Below are 26025 nucleotides of genomic sequence, written 5' to 3'. Positions count from 1 at the left end.
CATTGGTTCAGCATTGCGAACAGCATAATCGAATTAAAGACAATAAAAAATTACTCATTTAATATTGTTGATTTATATGAATAAAAACAATATATTTTAAGTTTATTGTATAAACACAAATATTTAGGGTTAAAGGGTTAGTTCACCCAAAAATGAAAATTCTGTCATTAATAACTCACCCTCATGTCGTTACAAACCCATAAGACCTTCGTTCATCTTCGGAACACAAATGAAGATATTTTTTATTCAATCCGAGAGCTCTCTGAAACTAGAGAATACTTTTTGTGCGCAAAAAACATGATGAAGAGCGTTCTGACGTAGAACTCGGAAGCGCTGCACTGCATTTACAACGTGAACCGCGTAAAGACTCAGACGATAAGAAATTGTTTAAAAAAGTCGTTATATATGTTTGTTTTTTGCACACAGAAATTATTCTCGTCGCTTCATAAAATTGAGGTTGAGCCGCTGTAGTCACATGGACTATCTTAAAGACGTCTTTACTACCTTTCTGGGCCTTGAAAGTGATAGTTAAATTGCTGTCTATGGAGGGGTCAGAGAGCTCTCTGATTTCATCAAAAATATCTTAATTTGTGTTCTGGAGATGAACAAAGGCCTTACCATTTTTGGGTGAACTAACCCTTTAAGTATTTTGATCGACTTGATTACGTCATTCACAGTGCTGATGGCGCTTTGGTGCGGTTTGCTTGTGGCAACTCTGATTGTAGAGCATCATGGGTAATGTAGTTTTTCACCATGAGTTGCACTTTTCAACACGATTATTTAAAAAATATGCTGAAATAATGCAGGTTGACTGCTTCAACAAAAGCAAATACTATCGATTAATCATCTCATAGGCTGTCTTTAAAGGTTTATAAGTTACAATTAAAAGACAGTTTCTCTATGGAAAAAATAAATGGAGGTTTTACTTCTGGAACCCGATTGTTGCGCTCTTTTAGCACAGGCTTTTTATGTATTTTTGGAACAGTTTTTGAGTAAAAAAAAAAAAAGTTCAATCAAGCTTATTCACCTCAAAAAACACTTAGGCCTTTGATCAGTCAGTTCGAAAAAGAGATACAAAACCTGTGTTAATTGAGAAGAGAACCAGTTCATAAATAGACTGAATCCACTATTTGGTGATTTAATATAGCATAACGAGCGATTTACAATGCAATTTAAAAGGTCTGTCATTTTTGACTGGGAACTGGACTGGAAACCAAAACAAAAATGCCAAGTAAGAAATACATTTTTTGCAGTGAATGTGCTTGCTCACCGCTCATTTTTCTCCAGACGCAGAGAGTTCCTCTACATCTCAAGCGCAGGACGTCAACAGTGCCAAACCTCTGCAGACACAGCCATCAATGCCACAGGCGTCTCTCTCTGACAGCCCTCAGACCGCCTGTCCGCCGGGTGTTTCTATGGTTTCTGATATCCCATGCTGCTCAATAGCGCCTCCTGTGTCTCTCGATGTCATTGCTCAGAAAGTCGACGAAACCCCTCAGCAGCCCGTGGCTCATGAAGGCAGCCCGAACGCAGAGCCGTGTGTCAGCCAGACTCCAGCCGTGGTGCTTCAGCAACCCTTTGCCACGCCCACTCCACAAGCTGCTGTCAGCATCAGCCAATCACAGCCTCCGAGCATCAGCCAATCACAGCCTCCGAGCATCAGCCAATCGCAGCCTCCGAGCATCAGCCAATCACAGCCTCCGAGCATCAGCCAATCGCAACCTCCAAGCATCAGCCAATCACAGCCTCCAAGCAACAGCCAATCACAGCCTCCGAGCATCAGCCAATCACAGCCTCCAAGCAACAGCCAATCACAGCCTCCGAGCATCAGCCAATCGCAGCCTCCGGGCATCAGCCAATCGCAGCCTCTGAGCATCAGCCAATCGCAGCCTCCGGGCATCAGCCAATCGCAGCCTCCGGGTATCAGCCAATTACAGCCTCCGAGCATCAGCCAATCGCTGCCTCCAAGCATCAGCCAATCGCAGCCTCCGAGCATCAGCCAATCGCAGCCTCCGAGCCCCACCCATCAGCCCCAACCCGCCACAGCATCGCAGGCGCAGCCGGCCGAGTCCGACGGCGAAGGGCCGCCCCGACTGGAGTTCACTGACAGAACCATAAAGACTCTGGATGAGAAACTCCGAAACCTTTTGTACCAAGAGTACCACCCATCGCAGACCACAAGCTCCGCCTCCGAGCCGCCGGGGTCCCCGCCGCTGTCGGACAGCCAAGGCAGCGATGGGGCCGCCAGGAACGCAGAGAAACTGGTAAAGTTTAATCACTTTTCACTCACACTGCCAGCTGTCAGGTTGTTTTATTAAGATTTATAGCTGATAATAATTAAATTCACATTTATTTGTATAGCGCTTTTCACAGTATACATCGTTTCAACGCAGCTATACAGAAAATGCATGAGTCCACATTACAATTTACAGTGATCTGTTATCAGAGGAAACTGTCTAAGTTATGTATTTTAGAAATATATACAAAATCACAGTTAGCGAAAAATGTAGTAATTTAAACAATGTAATAACTTAAGGCAAAAACAATGAGCCCATTGAAGTAATGAAGCATGAAAACAATAAAATGCTTAAATTCATACTTTTTGTCGTATTTTTTTTTTTTTTTTGTAAAATCAATCCTCCTCCTTTTCACTCACACTGCCAGGTTGTGTTAAGATTAATAGCTGATAATAAAATGGGTAACACTTTACAAAAAGGTTCATTAGTTAACATTAATTAAATACCTAGTTAACATGAACTAAGAATGAACAATACTTCTACAGCACTTATTAGTCTTAGTTAATATTAATTTCAACATTTACTAATACGTTATTAAAATCAAAGGTTGTATTAGTCAACATTAATTACCATAAACCTATTACTTTCTGTACCAATAAGTATATCCTAACATATTTTTTTTTTTTATTAATTTTGCTAGATGGCACAATACAGCTTAATAGCACCTAAAGACATCAGATGCAGTGTTTCAGATAACGTTAGTTTCATTTCGTAACTAAATCAAATCATCATGAATCACTTATATTAATTTAGTATTTGATTTTATCCAAAGCAAATAAAAAATCGTGATAAATAAATACATTGAAATATTATGACCTTTTCTTAACAATGCACCATTAAATTAAGTTTTATTTTAAGCGGTCTCATGTATAAATGTTTTTTTTGTCTCCAGTTTGTTGTATTTTTGCTATTCTGTATTTCTCAGATTTAACTTTAGTTATTCTGTCTCTTTTAGCCTCAGATTCCAGAGAGGTCTGACAGTCTCGGGACCTTGAGTGACTCCGCTGTTGCCCGTAAGTAATGTGCGAGTGTGTGTGTGTGTGTGAGTGAATGTTCATTTATGGATGCAAGTATTCAAAAACACACAGAGAACGGTGTACTTAAATTAGTACTTAAAATAAGCTAAATTAGCCATTTGGAAGACCTGTAGAAATGTAACATAAATGTACTTTTAAATGTACGTTTACTGCTTTAGTTGAATCTAGAATAAGAGTGGAATATAAATCCTATCAATCACGAGGCATTCGGTCTGTGAATGCTGCTTTATTGTCATTCTGTGAAGACGGGACTATATTGTTTAAAGGGTTTGTTCACCTAAAAAGTCAGTAATTACTCGCCCTCAACCTCAAGACTTTCCTTCATCTTCGGGACACAAATTACTTTGTTTTTGGTTGAGCCACTGTAGTCACTCGGACTATTTTAACGATGTCTTTGCTAACTTTCTGGGCCGGCATGTTTCAATAACTTAGAAGCCTATGGAGGAGTGATCCAGCTCTCAGATTTAATCACAAATATCTTCATTTGTGTCCTGAAGATGAACGAAAGTCTTACGGGGTTGAACAACATGAGGGAGAGTCATTACTGACAGAGTTTAAATTTTTGGTTGAACTAACCCTTTAACTGCTGATGTCTGGTGCTCTGTTTTAATCGTTTTCATGATTTTTGATTTTTTTTGTGTGTATTTTGAGCACTGCATGTTGTGTTTTAGTACATGTTTAAATCAAGAGTTTTAAAAGTCAAAGCTTCTCTCTCTCATTCTCTGTCCATCAGCGTTCAGAAGAGCCCTGAGCAGAACGGACTCCGGGGCCGAATCCGGCACGCACGCATCCAAGAGCCACTTCCAGGTTACAGCCCGCCATTAACTACTACTCAAGGTCCTTGCAATCTGAGTCCGAAATTTTCATATGCGTTTTTTTCGTATTCGTGATTCGGTGGCTCTAAACTGTCAAAACACCTCTCAAAAGGTGACCCAATCAGAATTTTTTTATGACGGAAGAAAGTTTCGGAGTTAGTGTGTTAACGTGATTGACACTATTTTTTAACGTGTGAAACCTTCGGATGAGAATTTCTGACTGTGTGTGCAAGGACCATATGATGCATATGACATGATGCTCCTGAGACATGAAGTGTCTCGGTTTGCTGACGCTGTGAGTTTGTGTGCTGTAGATTGTGCCGGCTGATTCAGACGCGTCTTCTCATGATGGTGGAGGAGATCCTGTGATGGATCTGGAGTCTGGATCTGAGAACAGACACAGATCCTCATTACAGTCAGCGAGCAAACGTTACTCGGCACCTGCAGACTTATATCAGGTGTGTCTGCAGCGCTAGGAGTTACACTGCTCACTGTGCAACGTAGCGCTGCTCGATTAGGGCAAAAATCATAATCACCATTGTAAGAAAAAGGTCCTCAAAATAATTACATGAGACAAGTAACAGTCAGCAATACAATAAGAAACTAATTATAAATAAAACTCAGATAAATACAACAGAACAAAAATACAAAATAAATAGTGTATTAAGTTTTTCAGGAACATACAAGTAACCGTAATAGCCTACAACAAAAAAAATGATAATCAAATGTAAAATCACACTGTTATATAACATGCACTCACCTAAAGGTTTATAGGAACACCTGTTCAATTTCTCATTAATGCAATTATCTAATCAACCAATCACATGGCAGTTGCTTCAATGCATTTAGGGGTGTGGTCCTGGTCAAGACAATCTCCTGAACTCCAAACTGAATGTCAGAATGGGAAAGAAAGGTGATTTTGAGCGTGGCATGGTTGTTGGTGCCAGACGGGCCGGTCTGAGTATTTCACAATCTGCTCAGTTACTGGGATTTTCACACACAACCATTTCTAGGGTTTACAAAGAATGGTGTGGAAAGGGAAAAACATCCAGTATGCGGCAGTCCTGTGGGCGAAAATGCCTTGTTGATGCTAGAGGTCAGAGGAGAATGGGCCGACTGATTCAAGCTGATAGAAGAGCAACTTTGACTGAAATAACCACTCGTTACAACCGAGGTATGCAGCAAAGCATTTGTGAAGCCACAACACGCACAACCTTGAGGCGGATGGGCTACAACAGCAGAAGACTCCACCGGGTACCACTCATCTCCACTACAAATAGGAAAAAGAGGCTACAATTTGCAAGAGCTCACCAAAACTGGACAGTTGAAGACTGGAAAAATGTTGCCTGGTCTGATGAGTCTCGATTTCTGTTGAGACATTCAGATGGTAGAGTCAGAATTTGGCGTAAACAGAATGAGAACATGGATCCATCATGCCTTGTTACCACTGTGCAGGCTGGTGGTGGTGGTGTAATGGTGTGGGCCCCTTAGTGCCAATTGGGCATCGTTTAAATGCCACGGCCTACCTGAGCATTGTTTCTGACCATGTCCATCCCTTTATGGCCACCATGTACCCATCCTCTGATGGCTACTTCCAGCAGGATAATGCACCATGTCACAAAGCTCGAATTATTTCAAATTGGTTTCTTGAACATGACAATGAGTTCACTGTACTAAAATGGCCTCCACAGTCACCAGATCTCAACCCAATAGAGCATCTTTGGGATGTGGTGGAACGGGAGCTTCGTGCCCTGGATGTGCATCCCACAAATCTCCATCAACTGCAAGATGCTATCCTATCAATATGGGCCAACATTTCTAAAGAATGCTTTCAGCACCTTGTTGAATCAATGCCACGTAGAATTAAGGCAGTTCTGAAGGCAAAAGGGGGTCAAACACAGTATTAGTATGGTGTTCCTAATAATCCTTTAGGTGAGTGTACATAGTCACTTACTGTACACATTAGATATAGATGAATCCTTATTAAAGCTACTTCAGTTATTCTGCCAAGATCAGTGAGTGATTTTCCTTTGTGTTTTGTTGTGTACTGATCATTAATGACACCGACTGCATGTTTATTAGAGTCTGACATAGCTTGTCAATATCATACATTTGCATTTCTTTTGCTTTTCTTTTTTTCAGGACACACTTACTTCCTTTCCAGAGTCCAGACCCACAATGCCTTGCGCTCGGAGCTGTCAGTCAGCTGATGGGACGATGCAGTGCCTGTCCTCTGACTCAGGAGAGGAGGATCCGAGCGGGGCCCCGCCCATCAGGCCCTCGGCTCCGGCTCCGGCCCGGTCGGACTTCATGAAGCGTGCGGTAGCTTTCCTCCGGCGCTCGGGTCACAGTAGCAGCGTGCAGAGCTCTGATTCGCCCTCGTGTCCTGTGGCGAACGGACACGCCCCTTCGGCCGCAAGCCACGCCCACTCCGCGTACGTCAGCAGCGATAATGACTCTGAGTTTGAGGACGCTGACATGAAACGAGAGCTACAGAAGCTGAGGGAGAAGTGAGTAAAGCTACGTGTGCTAACACTGGCCCAGTCCAAGAGTGAACACTTTTTAACTCAGGTTCTTGTTCTTATGCACAATTCATCAGTACACATCATTAAACTTGGTAATCTTTCACCACAATGTAACAATTGCTTCACTTCTGAAACAACTTTTCTTCTTTGGCCAACAACATCATATATCATCATATAATATAGAAAACAAATTCACCATGTGTTTATTTCCCAATTGATTAAATCAAGTCCCCTCCTACTTTTTTCCTTGTTATACTGGTAAATATTGCACAATACAAACAGCGTATAATTTTGACTTTTAATATTAAACTACAAGAACCGACAAAATCAATCAAAAATCACAGCCAATCAGAAGAGCGTGTGGGCGGAGTCTCTCTCACTTGCTACAAAATGGACAAGCACATAATCAAGTTCACAAATATTACAGTATTTCAATATTACATACTGAGTGACTGAAACAAGCTCTTGTCATAGAATACACTTGTTTTATTCACAGTTTGAATAACTTGTTCCCTTTAATTTATTTTCAAGATCTGAGGTGAATTATCCATTATCCTTTCAGTACAGCTATAAAGGTCACACAAAAGGATATTCAAACTCACATTAATGCTTTTAACATTAAATAAAGCACATCATCAGTACCTGAGATTATCACTGTTATGTATATTGTTGTTCCAGTCGGCTGGCTCAGACAAAACCTCTGATTAACATAGAAAAGAGGCCTTTTATCGCGTCGCGTCACTGCCGGTTAGGACACTGTTTTATTCATCCTGAACACCAGTGAAGGAACACCGGCTTCTATAACACAGAATAATTGTGCCAAAACAAGGGTTTTCAAGTTATAAAAATAAAACTGCAATCAAACATCTGATTGTTATCCTGAGTTGACCACTTCTACTGGGACCAGGTGTAACCCGGCACTGATGTGTATTTTAACATGATTTAACATGACGGAGTTGCCAACTTTGGTTCCTTCGCTGGAGTGAGATTTCTTACTGACTAATGTATTAAAAATGCATATTTTATTCTAAATTATTGCGCTCATTTCTCTCGTGTGTGTTTTGACACACTCATGCACGTTATAAACTCTTATACTTAAAACATATCAAAGTCCCTAAAATTGAGTCGAGTCCTTTTGTCAATGCGGTTTGCTTTGTCTTTTATCTTCCAAACTAATTTTCACTTCTGTAAACGGTGAATTTCACTGGCCAAATAGAGCATTTCCCTGAAAGAATCGCATGTTTCTTCATGCATGCATTCATGGCTCGACAGTTAAGACAAGCAGATGAAAAGCGTCACTCCGTGTTTTGTCCCGCAGGCACATGAAGGAGATCTCTGAGCTCCAGGCCCTTCAGAGAGGAGAGATCGAGCGGCTGTATTCTCAGTTAGGTCGGCCTGTTCCCCCCAGCATGGGCTTCCCGCACGCAGTGCCGCCTACAGGCCGGCGCCGCAGAGCCTCCAAACACAAGCTGAAGGGAAGCCGACTGCTCAATCCCATGGTGCAACACCTCCGGAGCAACCGGAGCAACAGCTCAAGTAAGTCTGCAAGCGTCTGTGTCTGAGTACCAGCTTTAGTTCCCCTTGTAGTTAATAATTGTATCCCTTAAAATCATCTTTGATCACCAAAATGACATATTTAAAAAAAAAATCCTTGAAAGAAATTCTTCATCCCTTAAAATAGCTTGAAATATGCAAATGAGCCCCGCCTCCACTCACTCAGCTCAGAGATCCACTGGTTGACGATCACACGTTGATCTGATTGGTTACAAAGTCGTTTGTGACGTCAGAAACACCAGCGATTTCAAACCGTGTTTTTGAGACTGTCTTTGGTTCACTGCAGTTTTAAGCAGAAAATACTCAGCAATGCTGTCGACTTACGCTTTAAGACAAACCATGTGTAAATTCATATTAAAAACACCACATAGACATATAAACAATATTAAAAGCTTTATTTTCACCACAGGGTTTTTTTAAGTTTCGGTATTGGGTAGGATTAAGGGATATGGCCATGTAGAATAAGGCATTAATATGTGCTTTATAAGTACTAATAAACAGCCATATCCTAGTAATATGCATGCTAAAAAGCAACAAGTTAAGAGCGAGAATTGGACCCTAAAGTGTTTCCATTACATGTAGGTAATTATTATTACTCATTACCTAAATGTATAATTGCGCTGCAACACGGACACCTTAAAATAAGGTGTAACTGAAAGTTTTCAACCCCTCAATGGAGGTTTGTTCTGAAGTCTGATCTCAGAACATCCTGAGGGTCTGTGCTTAAATAGAAGAACAGTAGTTTGGCTTTGTCAAGTCAAGATTTAACATATATTTTCAATAATAGCAGTTTTAAATATCCCATCTCTTGCAGTTTTGTGCAACCCGTGCATCTTTAATCTTTAAAGGGATAGTTCACCCAAAAATTGCAATGCACCTTTGGCGTAACTCGACTTGCTTACACCGTCTGACGAAGCTAGTTATTTTAGTTTTTAAAGTTTTAAATACATTTACATTTATCTGACGCTTTTTATCCAAACCGACTTACAATTGCTATATATGTCAGAGGTCGCACGCCTCTGGAGCAACTAGGGGTTAAGTGTCTTGCTCAGGGACACATTGGTGTCTCACAGTGGATTCGTTCCCGGGTCTCTCACACCAAAGGCATGTGTCTTATCCACTGCGCCATCACTACCCCTGAATAGAAAATATGGATCTTTTTCTCACACAAATGCATGGCTTTGCTTCAGAAGGCCTTTAATAACCCCTGGAGTCGTATGGATTACTTTTATGATTAATGGATACACTTTTTTGGGCTTCAAAATCTCCATTTATTCCCATTATAAAGCTCGGAAGAACCAGGACATTTTTTTAATGTATCTTTGACTGTGTTAGTCGGAAATAAGAAATATACACCTAGGATGGCTTGAGGGTGAGTAAATATTGGGTAATTTTTATTTATGGGTGAACGATCCCTTTAAGCCCATCAAAATGAAAGCTTCTATCGCACTATAAAACCCCAGATTGTCAGTATTCGCCGTCTGTGTTCTCCTGCAGCCGAGACGTGCTCCAGTGCGTCGGGTTCTCCGGTCAAGAGCTCTGTGGGATCCAGCACTGCCAGTCCTGTGTCAGAACCGCTGGAGCCGGTCCAAACCCAGCAGCCCTGCTCGCTCAAGGGCTCTCTGTCCTCCGACAACATCTACGGCCCCAACACACCACCCAGACAAGGTGAACACACACACGCGCTGTCCTCTAGAGGAGCCTGTCGAGCTGTTGCTGCACGTACAGTGTCTGCTGTGATGCGTCTTCCGCTGCCCTAACCAGCCGCGCTGTAGCTAGCGTCTCACTGAGAGCACAACGCATGTACTAACAATCACAGATTACGTGAAGCAAGACTTTACACGGCCAAAAATGCTTTTCTTGGTATTTTTGTCTTGTTTCCAGTTCAAATATCTAAAAATTCTTAATTACTAGAGAAGTAAAATGACATAAGAAATTCTATATTGTTTTCTGATTAAAATAAATAAAATGAAGTGAGTTTTTACTTAAACCAAGCAAAGTTATCTGCCAATGGGGTAAGAAAAATAATCTTGTTTTCCATTTGAATTAAGATTTTTTCTTACCCCATTGGCAGATCATTTTGATTGTTTTAAGCAAAAATTTCATTAAAGGTAGGGTATGGGATTTGCAAAACGGCCGGCAGATTTTGAAAATACACAACTCAAAAGGTCCTACCTTCTTTCCTCCAACGCTGGCCCTGACTCCACCCACTCCACCCATTCGAAGAGGGTATGGGACGACCGTTTGATTGACGCACTTACTGTCCAATGATTCTAGCTGGTCTTGGAAATGATTGACTGAGTTTTTCGAGTCCTGCCCGTTCCACAGATGATTATAATTGCTTAATTTTCATTTCAGTGTTTCTAAATCAGTGGCTGTAAGTGGGTAAGGAATAGGATTTTGAAAAAGTGGTCAAAAAAGAAAATCACATACCCCACCTTTTAATTTTATTTATTTTAATCAGAAAACATTATAGAATTTCGTATGTCATTTTCCTTCTCTAGTAAATGCTTCTTGATTTAAGAATATTTAGTATTTTTGTCTTGTTTTTATCTCCAGTCCAAATATCTAAGTAAGAAAAGCATGTTTTGCAGTGTAGTGTTTGGAGCAACACACAGAAAGCAGCATATGATTGATTGCTAGATACTGGCTCGGACGCAGCGTGACACTCATTTACAGCGGATGTGCAGAAGACAAACGTGTCAGAGATGCCTCTCTGTGACTCATATCTCTCTCCTTCTGTTTTTGTCACATATCTCACTCACTCTCTCACACGCATGGGGTTATTTCACAGTCTCTCATGTGCTCAACTCATTTACTTCGTTTAAATGGAGTCAGACAGAATGTGACATTTAAACGGCTCCTTAATTGCTCTGTCACATGATTTCTCCAACGGCAAAGGAAGATTGCATGATGCTCATACTGTGTATGAAACATTCTTACGGGTCAGTAGACACTTTCACACATTTAGTCTTTGCCGTAAAAGTCTCCATTTAGAGGTCATGTGTGAGCGGGAAGGCAAATTATCTTTTGTATTTTGCCAAATTAAGGAGTTATTACCACAAAAGTTCTTTATTGATGCTATATATGAACAAGTCTATCATATGAATAGTTTGTGCCAAAGACTGAAGGCAAACTGCACATGCTGTACTCCGCTGTTGTTGCGGTGGTGCTTATGCAGAAACAAGAGCTTGAATCTGGCTCATGTCATTTCCCTATTCCTCTGTTGTTTCCTTTCACCTTTCAAGTGAATCGTAAAAGTCCCCAAAATATACGGAAGAAACTGAGGAAAACCAGCTCAGGCCCTCCGGTTGGATTGAAGGTTCACCTTCCACCTGATGTTCCTGAGTGGCCTAACCAGAGCCTTAACTTTAACCCCACTAATGATTGTGGAACAGCAATGCTCTCAACTTCACAGACCTTGAGAGGATCCATAAAGAAGAATCCCCAAAAGAAGGTGTGCATCATACTCCGTTTTAATTGTTGAAGCACCCTTGGTAGCCCAGGACTTAGGAGCTGTTTACACGACAGCGTTTTCAACTGAAAACATTACATTTTGTATGCGTTTTGGCCGTTCATTTACACGACAACAGCGTTTTGGATGCCAGAAAACGCAAGTTTTTGAAAACTGTCTCCATGTAAACAACAAAAACGTGAATCGCATGTCGTCTGTACGCGGAAAACTCAAAAAAAAAAAAACATCTCTGTTTTAAGCGTATATTTGTTGTACCCTAAGAATAGAGTCTGAATACATATGTAACTGATTTTATTTCTGTTTTACTGCAAGGAAGTGAATAAAAATGCAAAGCAGTCTGAATATTTTGTGAATGTATTGTTTATATTTCCACTGTAGCTGGTTAAAGATTTTCCGGAAAATAAATGTTAAAAATACCTGGAGAAAACGATTCACTAGCATTCAGTAAATCTGTTGCCCCTTTCACACCGGGTAGGGGACCTAGTAACATTGCCGTGTCGTAATGATGACGCTGAAGCCGGGATCGTTCGCCAGCTAGTGAAACGCTAATGCGCTAGTTTATGATCGAATCAGAGAAATAAATGCACAAGCGTGGTTTTCGAGAGAGAAATCGCAGCTCATAAGCAAACTTAAGACGCTGCTGAGATATTACGTCACATCGATGTCATGTGTCTTTACGGGATCTTTACGAGTTGTGTGTGAACGCACTCTCTGATTCCGGAAAATCACTGGCAGTGTGAATGAACCAAAATCAAACGAACCCGGGTCAAATCCCGGGTCACTTTATCCGTGTATTTTCCGGAATCTCTGTGTGAAAGGGGCTTGTAACGGCCTCACGGAAAGCCTGTGCTCTGTCCCATTCTCCAGCTGAAAGGGTGGAGGAAAAAAGCTAAGACTTACTAAGACTATAGATAAGTTCCAAGAAAGAACACAAGCGTGACAGAAAGGCCTCAGCCAGCTAATCCCATGCATAATACGGGAGACAAGTGAAAAAACACCATTAATTGGTGTATACTCAGCAGTAGTCGCTGCTACATCCACTTTAAGTGTAGCTGAGTCCAGCTACACTCCTGAAGGTATTGCAGAACCAGAGGTTGTATTAGACTTTCACATTGTCAGGGTCGGTAAAATTCTGTCATAATATACACTCACCTAAAGGATTATTAGGAACACCATACTAATACTGTGTTTGACCCCCTTTCGCCGTCAGAACTGCCTTAATTCTACGTGGCTTTTATTCAACAGCTGCTGAAAGCATTCTTTAGAAATGTTGGCCCGTATTGATAGGATAGCATCTTGCAGTTGATGGAGATTTGTGGGATGCACATCCAGGACACGAAGCTCCCGTTCCACCACATCCCAAAGATGCTCTATTGGGTTGAGATCTGGTGACTGTGGGGGCCATTTTAGTACAGTGAACTCATTGTCATGTTCAAGAAACCCATTTGAAATGATTTGAGCTTTGTGACATGGTGCATTATCCTGCTGGAAGTAGCCATCAGAGGATGGGTACATGGTGGCCATAAAGGGATGGACATGGTCAGAAACAATGCTCAGGTAGGCCGTGGCATTTAAACGATGCCCAATTGGCACTAAGGGGCCCACACCATTACACCACCACCACCAGCCTGCACAGTGGTAACAAGGCATGATGGATCCATGTTCACATTCTGTTTACGCCAAATTCTGACTCTACCATCTGAATGTCTCAACAGAAATCGAGACTCATCAGACCAGGCAACATTTTTCCAGTCTTCAACTGTCCAATTTTGGTGAGCTCTTGCAAATTGTAGCCTCTTTTTCCTATTTGTAGTGGAGATGAGTGGTACCCGGTGGGGTCTTCTGCTGTTGTAGCCCATCCGCCTCAAGGTTGTGCGTGTTGTGGCTTCACAAATGCTTTGCTGCATACCTCGGTTGTAACGAGTGGTTATTTCAGTCAAAGTTGCTCTTCTATCAGCTTGAATCAGTCGGCCCATTCTCCTCTGACCTCTAGCATCAACAAGGCATTTTCGCCCACAGGACTGCCGCATACTGGATGTTTTTCCCTTTTCACACCATTCTTTGTAAACCCTAGAAATGGTTGTGCGTGAAAATCCCAGTAACTGAGCAGATTGTGAAATACTCAGACCGGCCCGTCTGGCACCAACAACCATGCCACGCTCAAAATTGCTTAAATCACCTTTCTTTCCCATTCTGATATTCAGTTTGGAGTTCAGGAGATTGTCTTGACCAGGACCACACCCCTAAATGCATTGAAGCAACTTCCATATGATTGGTTGATTAGATAATTGCATTAATGAGAAATTGAACAGGTGTTCCTAATAATCCTTTAGGTGAGTGTATATGGTTACCCGTCATTTTTAATCATGAATTTATAGGACAAGAATATAGGCTAGATTAAGCATTTATATATTTTTGAGGAAAACAGATGAACAGAGAGTGTTTCATGTGTTCAACACCTTACTAAGCAGATGAATGTTTGTTTTTTCCCCCGCAGGTGAAAGCAGAGGCCACTTAAACACGACCCGAACAGGCAAATATAAACAACGTTAGGGCTAGGTAAAAAATATAGATTTTTCAATTTTATTTGATTCTTATTTTATGGATCAATATCAATTATTAAATCTTAAAAATCAATCTTTTAGTCAGTGCTGTTTTCAGTTGATGAATGAACAGAACATTATATTGCGTCTCCCATCTAATAAATCACAATAATCTTTGTGCTTTGTTACTTTTGATATGAAACAAAGTCTCATTCAAATTCTGTTCATTTTATTATGATAATAATAAACAGTCTCACTCACCCACTGGAAAGGGGTGGGAATTACAGTTACAAGTTACAATAGATCACCCTCAGTGCAATCTGTCAAAATGATGGACAGCATTCAGATTTTTCCATCACTGCTAAAAAGAAATTCTGTCAATGATGGAAAATTTCAGTTAATGCAATCCTCTGGCCAGAACTGAAGCAAGAAGGAATGATCCAAATTCAAATTGTGCTCTCTACACAACAATGCAAATATCTACCACTTAGGAAAAAACAGCCTCCTAGTAGAGGGAGCCCTTGCATCCAAAAGGATCTCTGTAACCTCAGACAAAAGACCAGAATTAACCTGATACCCCCAATCAAATACCAAACTCAAAGTTTCCTACCGGGGATGCCACATACTGCCCTCAGCCTGTGAGAGTTAATCCACTCTGATCTGTATTTCCCACAGACTCTCATCCAGGAGAAACACAAGATTTAAGAAACATACCAAGACGCACTTCCCACACTCTTAGAAGGACAGGCGGAAGCAGACTTATCAGTGGGAAGGCATACAGATGGGCCATCAGCCAATCATGAAGCCAGGGTGTTTATCCCAAGAGTTGGAGGAAACAAATCAAAGGGGGAGCTGGACTCTTTCTCGCCAAATCAGACCCATGGTATGAGGCTGCAACCTCTGTGCTCTAGGCCTCAACCCTTACCTTCAGAGAGGATCTGCTCCCACATCCAACTGACCTGGGAAATGCACTGCCCTCAGTGACGGAAGTTTGTTCTGCGCAAGAATGTGCCACACTAAACACCACATGGGTCACCAACACATTCGGTTTATGTAAAAAACTACTGACATGTTGTCTGTCATGAGAACCACATACCAGGCTCAAATGTCCAGAAACAAATAACTTCTGGACTCCATGGCTGAAAGTGACATGTAAAGGACAAGTATGGTACCCCATTCTAGTGATGGGAAGTTCGGATCACTTTACTGACTTCAAAATGAACGAATACTGAGTCATTCCATTCATTTAAGTGGCTTTAAAGGTTATACTTTTAACAGTCAAATTCCCCGAACACATCCACCACGCAATCTTGATCATATTCTGAATTGCGAAATCATTATAATACAGCCATAGATCATTTACAGGGAACTAGAGCTGGGTTTCGATTCAAATTTCAAGAATCGATTCGATTCCGATTCTCAAGATCTTGAATCGATTATCATTATTCGATCCGATCCAATCCGATCTGATCCGATTTTCGAGATTTAGAAAAGTGTTTTTGTTTTTTTCCAGCCGTTACCTGAATTACAGGACATATTGATACTATTAGGCTATTATAGACATTTAACTGCAAATTAATGGAGTATTGATGGTTGTAAAGAACAATCCCCCTTCCAGAGTGTTGATACAACTGCTTTCACAACCTTGCACTGGTGTAAACGACAGAGGACGCAGAGGTATATCAGCAGCTTAGGGCTGTCGCGATTACCGCAATCTTGTAGTACCGCGCTACAGACAAGTCAACCGCAGAGGATTGCAAGTAACCGCAGCAACCGCGATATTCACGTTTTTTTTATAAGGCTATACCCTTCTTGTTTTGAACTTCATGCATGTGTATTGAATGTTAAACAAGTTCATAATGATAACAAACAAGACTGTTTATCGTGGTGATGTGTAGCCTACAGAGGCTTCGCACAGACAGTGAATGAGAGAGATCGGCAGAGCGCGTGCGGATTACCTGCGTCTGTCTTTGAAGTCATATGTATTCGTGAAAAAGGTTGCCGTGTCAAAGGAAAGCGAAATATTTGTCGTATCATCCTTTTAACGTTCACGTCACGGGTATTTACCATAAATGCGCGTCAGCAGCAGCGCTGGTCAGCATTCCACAGCGCGAGGAAGCCGCGGGGAAATAAAATCAGCGAGTCACGCATTGAATCAATGCCATATTGGTCTCTAATAAGTGAAGCATCAGCTTCAGCGTTACCCATGCGACGCATTGCTGCTCAGCTGAGCGTTGAAAAGTGGAACTCAAAGTTAAAAATAATTAACACCTTGTTTCATTACATCTCTTTTAATGAATCAGCTTTTTTTAACGTGTTCGTTGAATGAACGAATGACTCACTTTCCCCGTTGTTGTAACAGTAACAGTGTGCGCGCTGAGTGAAAGCCTTTCAATGCGCATACAGGGATCTCCCAGTCGCGGCAAGTTAAAGTTCACGGGGAAAATGTAAGCCTATTATTAAATCGATCCTCTGAGTTACGGATCGATCTTTAGAAATTAATATGAAAATCGATTCAGAATTGGTGAATCGATTTTTTCAACACAGCCCTACAGGGAATATAAATATTTACTTTACCTTACGAGTCTTTCGTTCAACGTGACCGATGCAATGAACTGATCGTTCATGAATGACCCATCACTACCCCATACTTGGAATTTAACTCATCCAAGTTAGTGCACATACATTAGGAGTAGTGAGTAGTGAACAAACACACACTGCAAACCGTGGACACACACCTGGAGCTGTGAGCAGCTATTTTTTGGGTTACCAGTCTTACTTGGCCAGACGACTGGACGCTCTTTGTAAAGTTCGTCCAACCTACTGATGAGGTGTTCGTCGAAATAGTCTTGTGTTGACAGAATCTGCCCATCGGGAAATGTCAAAATGCCAAGACTCAAAAACTGATATAGCTGATGAGCTGATATAGTTTCTTGACAGTGACCAGTGTCACCAAGTGTCGAGGTGTCCATGAGCAAGACACCTAACCCCACCTGCTCCCGACGAGCTGGATGGCGCCTTGTATGGCAGACACTGCCGTCGGTGTATGAATGAGTGTGTGAATGGGTGAATGTGAGGCAAATGCAAAGCGCTTTGGTGGCCATTGGGTCTGTAAAAGCGCTATAAAAATGTAGTCCATTTACCATTTAGACCTTCCTGAGCAGCAGGAAAACCCTATCCCAAATGGAAGATTGTATGGCCTGTTTTAAATAAGGCACCCAGCATGCAACATGTAAGAACATCACTGTAAACGAGACTCCTGTGCTCCAAAGGCATTGTTGCATGAAACACAGTGTTTTTCTTCTGTCATCTGAGATGCAAAATGTGGAGGAACTAGCAGAACAGAATCTCGAGGCCAGCAAGGTGAAAAGCAAATATGCTTTAGCGGTTTGACATGATTTTTCGCGACCCCTCAATCAGGAACGGCTGCAGGTCTGAAGCCTTGGCTCCCAGCTTCTGATGCACTTATGGGGTTTCAATTCTAGCCAACTTCAACCTCAAAGATATACATGAGAACCAGAGATGTCTCTCGGTTGGAACCAACCCTGCCATACAATGACTGAGCACCAAATCAGTCGCTCGTCTGAGCTCCTTGACTGTCTCAGGAGTCAAGTCAGCCCCTTCATCTTTATAGGCATCAGCTTGGTACACCTGCAAAGCCGGCATGGTATCCAACACCTCACCCACCTGACCGGCAGTGATATAGGAATCAATGATCAGGGCCGATGTAGTCCTGCAGGGGCTTAAACGGCCACTTTTTCCAAGATGGGGCAGAAGACGGTGAGAGATGAGTAGCAAGCTCCTCTTCAACCACATGCCTTTCAACACATCCCTGCTCCATCACGTCAGAGATAATGGAGTGAGGCCAGTGGCGCGAGTATTAGTGAGCGTCACCTGTGCCACACTGGTCTCGAGTCCCACAGAAGAGCTCCAGAAGGATAAAAGGAGTGATGAAAGTGCAAGATGAGAGAGGACCAGGCCTGGACTTGTTGTTTTGATTTGTTTATGCGGCAGTCCTCTGTGAGGGGCTGTGAGGCCTCTTTACTTTTGTTTTTTTTGTATATAATTATTTTATTATTTAGGTTCCCGCCTCCTCCTTCCTTGAACTTTATTACACAGAGGTAGTCGGATTTGTGATCCATGCCGAAAAGGGCTGCTTCCAGGACCTCAAAATCTTTTGAAATCCTGGAAATATGGCAGCGACATGTAAGGTGGACACGTACTATGGCCTGCCAAAGAGCCTTAACTTATTCAACTTAGACTGGACTTCTGGCTGGGCTGCATCGGTCGCCACATCCCAAAGCTAAGAATAAGCCAAAGAGGGCCAGGCTTCATTACCACTTTGGAGAAGAGCATCAGCTTGCCCACTGCCAAACTCCTAACAAGCATTCACTAGAAAAATCGCATCTTGAAGAAGAGAAATCTGCGAGATGTCACGTCGTTTTGAGGCACCAACAATGCTGTACTATTGAGGGCAGCGATAGTGCCACCAGCCAATGAATTCTTGTGTGATTCTATGGGTTTCAGACAATTGCCACACTTGGAGGTTGTTCCCATAATGTCTGACACAGCGTTGAGTGAACCTATAAAAGGAAAGGGTGTCCTAACATGCTTGACCGCACACACAGTCCCAAATGCTTTACTAGGGACTTTCTTGAGCTGTGAAATGGCGGAAAAATACCAGTCGGATTATTTGGAAAGAAAAAACACGACTTTTCCCATCATACTGGTGTAGTTACCAGTTAAACCAACTAAATCACTTTGAGTGAATGGTTAATACAGCAATGTTACAGTACTTTAAACATAAATGGGTTTTATGTGTGAAAGTGGCTAATGATACATAAGACTGTGACCTATTTGATCGATTCCAGAAAAACATTCCCATTGTTAGAAACACACAGGCACATGTACACACTTCCACATCTACATTAACACTTTTTTTCTGAGACGCTTGACCCGTGTTGTGGTGTGTTGCTGATATGATGCTTGTTGATGGGGTACTGATCTGAACGCTACCTGTGTCGGCTGTTACACCTGTCTCTCTCTCTCTCTCTCTCTCTCTCTCCCTTTCTCTCTCTCCCTCTTATATTCATTTCTCCACAGGCTGGACCGTTTACCACCAAACATCCGAGCGAATCACCTATAAATCTAGTAGCAAACCGCGCACTAGATTCCTCAGTGGACCCGTGTCTATGTCCATCTGTTTGTATTTGTTCTACTTTTCTTCTATTACTCATAATTCCTTTCCCCATTTCTTTCTGCTCTTCTCTCGTGATTTGCTTTGTTTTTTCTGTACTGCATTTCCCACGTTCACATCAACTAACACACATTCTCAGCCATTTAATTTCCATATTCATGTCAGATGGCACTTTCCATGAATATGGTACGATGTACTGCAACTGCGAAAGTCAAAAATTTCCCACAAACTAATTTTGGGATTTGTGCCTCTACAGTTGTATCCTATTCAGGAAAGACCTTCATGTCTACTCGTCCTGCCTTAAATTTGTCTTCTTTACAAATGCTTTGTGCTGGGCTGCAGCTTTGACCGATAACGTGAGCTGTCTTCCCCCAAACATGGCCATTCCCAACATTTAACTGACAGTAGAGAGAGCGTGTATGGATTTGTCTGCCAAAGCTTTTGTATCGTCTATATATCTGTGCCTTCTTTCCTTTTCACTCCACGTAAAACCCCAATGAGACGATGATTGACCTGCCGTCTCATGTTTGGATTCGGAAGATGAGCATGCCAAGGGCACGAGCAAGTCGCTGTGGAAACCATCAGGGCTGTATTTTGAATTTTTTTTTACCTCACTTCCTGTTCTCTGGCTGTTACCTGCATGATTCTACGATGACACTGTCCCAGATGCATATTATATTTACCTTGTGTTTCTGTTACATTTAGCTTGTAGTATTTTGTTCCTCTAGGTGAGGGTTAATTTTGGACAAAAACATGAATTTTCCAACCAGTGCATCATAGCTGTGATTAGGAAGCCAGTTTATTTTTATACTTGGTCTCCCTCCATGTCAAAGTTATGATTTAGTCGTCATTCTAACCTTCATTGTGTAGAAAATGTCCCCCCCCCCCTTGTAATTTACTAGTTACATTTTGAATTTGGCATGCAGAGTTTCGTTGTATTCAAATTCCCTTTTTAAATGCTTTGTTTTTTTTATTATTTTTCTTTGTTGAAATGTTAGACGATATTTGTACCGTATGACGTTTTAAAGCTTAAAGTAAATTCTGTTTAAAACATTAAAAAAATAATGTTTAAAAATAACTCATGCCATGCTTTCTGGGGTGGATAAAAAGTATTTTTATCGATCCAGATGTTTTTTGTTTGGGTTTAAATGGTTATTCTTTTAACTCTTTCCCTGCCAGCGTTTTTGAAAAAAGTTGCCAGCCAGCACCAGCATTTTTTATAATTTTCACAAAATTTTCATGGCCCCAAGAATATTTTGTTGTATGAATATCTGAACAGTCAGTATATCAAAAAGAACAGAACAGCCTCTGCTTTTAAACAAAAAAACATGTTTTCTTCTAGATTCATGTATTCTTTTTTATTAAAACTTGAATACGTTTCATAAAAAAGCAACATTTTGAACAAAAAGCTGAACAAAAATTATGTTTTCATTCATTTGGATTGGATTCAGAGTGATGATCAAAACACAGATAGAATAGATCGATCCATCAACACCCTCAAAGCTTCACAGTCGTTTCCTCTTCATGGATTCAACATTTCATTCAGTAACATTAGGCAGTTTTGATTTATATGCCGCGTGATTTGACATGCGTCAGCAATGCTTCTATCACTTGTTTCTGCTTCTTCTTCGTCTGTGTTTTGATCCAGAGATTCTGTAGTATTTCAGAAGATGTGTAATAGCGCCCCCTACCGTATAACAGTGGAAACACGGATTCCTGGAAAAACTCGTCAATGGCAGGGAAAGAGTTAAAAGTGGAGGTTTAGGAGAAGATCAGTTCAGTTTTAATCTTAAATGCACAGTATTTTCACTCACGGCCACAGACACGTACCATATATGATTGTGAGCAATGATTCAATTAATTAGTCTTGACTTTAAAAGACTGCATGAAATCGTTTTTTTTTTTACTTTTAGTCATTGTCTTTTAGCTTTGAGGTCATTTGCTGTATAGAGTCATGTAAAAAAGAAAGTACACCCTCTTTAATCAAAATCATTTTATCATACTACCTCAGATGAACAACACAACATATTACAGAATGTCATTCTTTTGCAAAACCTTGGCCAAAATGGAGAAGCCATGGGTGACAAACTAAGTCTTATTGCTTGCATAGGGATTAAGTGGATAAGTAGCAGTCAGGCGCTGCAAATCAAATGCTCTTGATTACTTGATCATCTGTTGTGACCAACTCTATAAAAGCAGAAGTTTTGGTAGTTTGCTAGTGTGGAGCATTGCCAAGGAACAAAGACATCAGCAATGATTTTAGAGAAGTAATTGTTGCTGCCAATCAATCTAGGAAGGGTTACAAGGCCATTTCCAAACAATTTGAAGACCATTATTCTACAGTGAGGAAGATTATTCACAAGTGGAAAACATTCAAGACAGTTGCCAATCTTCCCAGGAGTAGACATACAAGCAAATTTACCCCACGGTCAGAGTGTGCAATGCTCAGAGAAATCCCAAAACACCCGAGAGCTACACCTCAAACTATACAGGGCTCAGTTAACATGTTGAATGTTAAAGTTCATGGCAGTACAATAAGAAAAAGACGGTACAAGTATGGCATGTTTGGAAGGATTGCCAGGACAAAGCTTCTTCTCTCTAAAAAGAAAATGGGGGCACTGCTTAGGTTTGCTAAGTTGCATCTGAACAAACCACAAGACTTCTGGAACAATGTCGTTTGGACAGACGAGACCAAAGTGGAGATGTTTGGCCATAATAAACAGAAAACCAAACACAGCATGTCAGCACAAACACCTCGTACCAACTGTCCATCACATTGGTGGAGGTTTGATGATTTGGGCTTGTTTTGCAGTCACAGAACCTGAACACCTTCATTCATTGAGTTGACCATGAACTCCTCTGGATACTAAAGTATTCTTAAGTCAAATGTGAGGCAGACTAACCGACAGCTAAAGCTTGGATGATATTGGGTCATGCAACAGGATAATGATCCCAAGCACACCAGCAAATCTACAACAGAATGGCTGAAAAAGTAAAGAATCAAGGTGAAATGCTGAGCTGGGACCTTCAGAGAGCTGTGCATAAACAAATGACCACAAATATCAATGAACTGAAGCAATGCTGTAAAGAAGAGTGGGCCAGAATTCCTCCAGAACAATGTGAGAGACTGATAGTCATACTGAAAACAATTACTTTAAGTTATTGCTGCTAAAGGTGGTTCCCTTTCAGTCAGTCACGTTCAACATTACGTTGACGTCACTGACGTAATTGGGATAACTTCAGGTAGCCCTATCATCTTCGAGTGTATACAGAACGAACCAATGCACATTGGCATGCAAGATTTGCATCTCACGCCCTGCCCGGCAGCGTGAGTATAAATACGGAAGCGAATGCACGCACCTTAGTCTTCGGAGCCTTGCTTCCTGTTCTCTCTGAGTGTTCTGCAGACAACCCAGAAAAAAAAGAAAAAAAAACGAGCCTCTTGGAAGATTCTTTTTTCTTCAGTGTTGGCGTGATGGCACGATCAGTGGTGGGCGCAAGCTATAAGCTCTAAATCTGCTGTTATAACAGCAACATACAACAGTGTGTTGGCAAAGGGCCGTTTCCCCTTTAAAAAAGTGCACAGCAGGCTGGACTGCTTCCCTGCTGTTGCACCAGGGCCATTCCTGGGTATCTCAACATTAAAAAAAGAGTATATTTCCCTAAAAGAGCTCCACGGGTGAAACGCTGCGTCCTTTTCAGGATATCATTCCGCCTGTGCGTTCCCTGGCGCCAGCTGACAGCCACAATAGCTGCCTCTCGTGTTTGGGCATTCAACACGCTGAGGCTGCTTTTGTGAATAGTTGGGAACATGACTATTGCGGTGTTAAGGTCGAGACTTGCTTAAGTCAAGGGAGGTGCAGTCCCCTCGCCTATGCCTCGATCTAGTGCCTATTCTGGTCCCCAGAATAGGGCTACTTCGGTGCTTAGCCAGGTCGACCTGAGGATAACCGTAAAGGCTTCCCAGCCGAGTAAAACTCTGTGGGCCCCGCACGCCTCTGCAACACCGCAAGCCATGGAGCTTCCGTTGGAGCTCGTTGGTCCTTCTCATGGACAACCAGCCATTTCCTTCGGGGCTCCTGCTGACAATCAGATGTCAATCGCAGCATCAGAGGGGGAGCTTCAGTCTTCTGGGAATGAAGGTCTTGCTAGTTGCGCCTTACTGGCCCAACCGGACCTGATTCCCAGAACTGATGCTCCTCGCGACAGCCCCTCTTTGGCCCATTTCTCTTAGGAAGACTTTCTTAGAGACGGGGTACCCTATGCCACCAACATCCAGACCTCTGGAAACTCCATATCTGTTCCCTGGACGGATGTGGAGGTTCTAGGTGACCTACCCCAGGCGGTGGTAGACACTTCCACTAGAGCCTGAAGTGGAACCTGTTCATTGAGTGGTGTTCTTCTCACCAGGAGATCCCCAGAACTTTTCGATCAGATCAGTGCTTTCCTTCCTGCAAGATGGGTTGAACGAAGGCTGTCTCCTTCCACCCTCAAAGTGTATGCTGCCGCAATCACTATTGAGGGTATGTCGCTGGGAAAGCATGACCTGATCATCAGCGAGAAGACTAAATCCTCCTTGCCCTCACTCGATCCCCTCTTGGGACTTCTCTCTGGTGTTTACGGCACTGCAGAGAGTGCCCTTCGAGCCTTTGCAGTCAGCAGAATTCAAAATTCTGTCTTGGAGAACATAACTCATGGTTGCATTGACCTCTATCAAGAGGGTAGGGGACCTGCACGCATTTTCGGTCGACAAATCATGCCTAGAATTCAGGCTGGCCTAATCTCACGTTATTCTGAGACCTGCCTGGATATGTGCCCAAGGTTACAAGGTTACCTTTCAGGACCAGGTGGTGAACCTGCACGGTACGGCTCCCTACGGTGAGCCCGTGTCTTTCCCTTGGCAGAGTCCGCTCTGCCGTCACTGTCCGCTGTTGTCTCCCCCCTATATAGGCTGGAGCCACCCCAGTGACACTTGATATATTGTACTGCCCTGTCGGCCAGTCCATATGTGTAACTCCCACATTATACCTCCCTACTGGCAGGATGTGGGCTCCGCAGCGTTCCTCTCCTCTGGAAGGGCACGCTTCCCCAGTGTTATCCAAGAGTCTCCCTGAAGTGATCCCAATTACGCCGATGACGTCGATGTAACATCTCCGTTCCCTCCTTCAGGGAACGAGGGTTACATGCCGTACCGAGACGTTTTAGAAGCTACGGAGTCCTGGGGTGTACTTGGTTTTATTACACATGCCTTCTCCATTTAAAAAATAATAATAATGTCATGTGTTGTTCATCTGAGGTTTCATTTACTTAATTTTAAGATCTGCTAAAGACCAGATGATATTTTATGTCCTGATGCATAAAACCATAGAATTCAAATAGGGTGTACTTTCTTTTTCACATGACTGTTTGTATCATTCCGGTGAGCATTTTATTGGACTATGACCATGAGCAGAGGATAAGAAAGTCCTTTTGCCCTTAATTATAAACAACTACATTTCCTCATCTAAAGCCACAACACAAGCAAATGTTTTGACAGCTGCCACTGGATCTTAAATGAAGGTGAAGCTGGTGGTTAGAAGTCCATCCACAGTACGATCAGTCATGATTTTGGCCAAACCAACATCCTGTTTCAATAGGACCTATTTAAGAAAGAACGTTGTTGTGCCCATCAAACCATTTCATGGGGTCTTTAAAGTAGGACATTTTAGTCAAGCAAAAGTGTTGGACCTTATTCAGGGTCCAGGCTTGAAGGTTGTCTGCACATAATGCCTTTTTTAGCTCATGAGCCATTCAAACATGTCACCCACCGACACCTCATGAGATCACAGATGAAGCCTCCCTGCACCTGATTCTGTATCTGTTCACTGATTGGTCGCTATGTTTTCTTGTGCAGCAGCTTGTCCAATGGGCTGTGCCGTGTGCTTTTCTCCGCCCCCTAACGTCTCTGTCTTTGCTGTTTTGCTCTTGTAGGGTCCACTCTGAAACGACTATGTCTAGGGAAAGAGCGCAACAGTAGTAAATATCCTTACTTCTACGCCCCTAGTCCCTCTTTCTTTCTTTCTTTCTTTCTTTCTTTCTTTCTTTCTTTCTTTCTTTCTTTCTTTCTTTCTTTCTTTCTTTCTTTCTTTTTTTTCTATTTTTCACTTGTCATTTCTTTTGTTGGCATGAGCGATTGCCTGTGTGATTAGTGCTTGCCATTTGCGACAGCAGATTGTGAAATGTGCACTGATTCTTTATATTCATTTGAATTGTCTTTTCTTTCTAGTGCATGGTTGATGCAGTCAAGTGCTTATTGAAACCTTTATGATTTCTGTATTCCTGGTAATTTAAGTGCATTTGTGTATTGCTTTGTTCTTTGTTTGGTTCTGTAATCATCCAGCTGCGTGATTTTAGTCTAGAATCAAGTGCACAACAAGAAACACACAAACGCAGATACAATCAGATCCACCAACACATTTCAAGTATACTCAGTGTCTGTTCTCTCATTGGGAACAAACCCCAGTAAGCAAGGGGCTGATTGATGTCTGTGACTCTTAAATCATGTTTTATTCAAAAGTCCGACCTCAAACTTTTGAATGGTTA

At 42.0% G+C, this 26025-nt stretch overlaps 1 protein-coding gene across 8 annotated transcripts in view; it reads left to right on the top strand.

The window, feature by feature from the left end:
• The window catches only part of LOC130077377 (serine/threonine-protein kinase WNK2-like), an 80025-nt gene that overhangs the window by 49657 nt on the left and 4343 nt on the right, over positions 1 to 26025 (top strand). For 5 of the 8 annotated variants that reach the window (XM_056242611.1, XM_056242607.1, XM_056242605.1 and 2 more), the window contains 9 exons: positions 1288 to 2264; positions 3253 to 3310; positions 4068 to 4141; positions 4464 to 4607; positions 6292 to 6659; positions 7993 to 8210; positions 9726 to 9896; positions 19350 to 19448; positions 25414 to 25458. In XM_056242611.1, the coding sequence (XP_056098586.1) occupies positions 1288 to 2264; positions 3253 to 3310; positions 4068 to 4141; positions 4464 to 4607; positions 6292 to 6659; positions 7993 to 8210; positions 9726 to 9896; positions 19350 to 19448; positions 25414 to 25458 (2154 nt within the window). The remainder of the gene's footprint in view (positions 1 to 1287; positions 2265 to 3252; positions 3311 to 4067; positions 4142 to 4463; positions 4608 to 6291; positions 6660 to 7992; positions 8211 to 9725; positions 9897 to 19349; positions 19449 to 25413; positions 25459 to 26025) is intronic. The other 3 variants (XM_056242609.1, XM_056242608.1, XM_056242610.1) reach the window with 3 other exon arrangements.

Source organism: Rhinichthys klamathensis, unplaced genomic scaffold (genome assembly GCF_029890125.1).
Source record: "Rhinichthys klamathensis goyatoka isolate OS25496 unplaced genomic scaffold, OSU_Roscu_1.1 h1tg000732l_1, whole genome shotgun sequence".
Lineage (NCBI taxonomy): Eukaryota > Metazoa > Chordata > Actinopteri > Cypriniformes > Leuciscidae > Rhinichthys > Rhinichthys klamathensis.
Note: the sequence above shows the minus strand (reverse complement) of the source record. Positions and strands in the feature narration are given on the sequence as shown.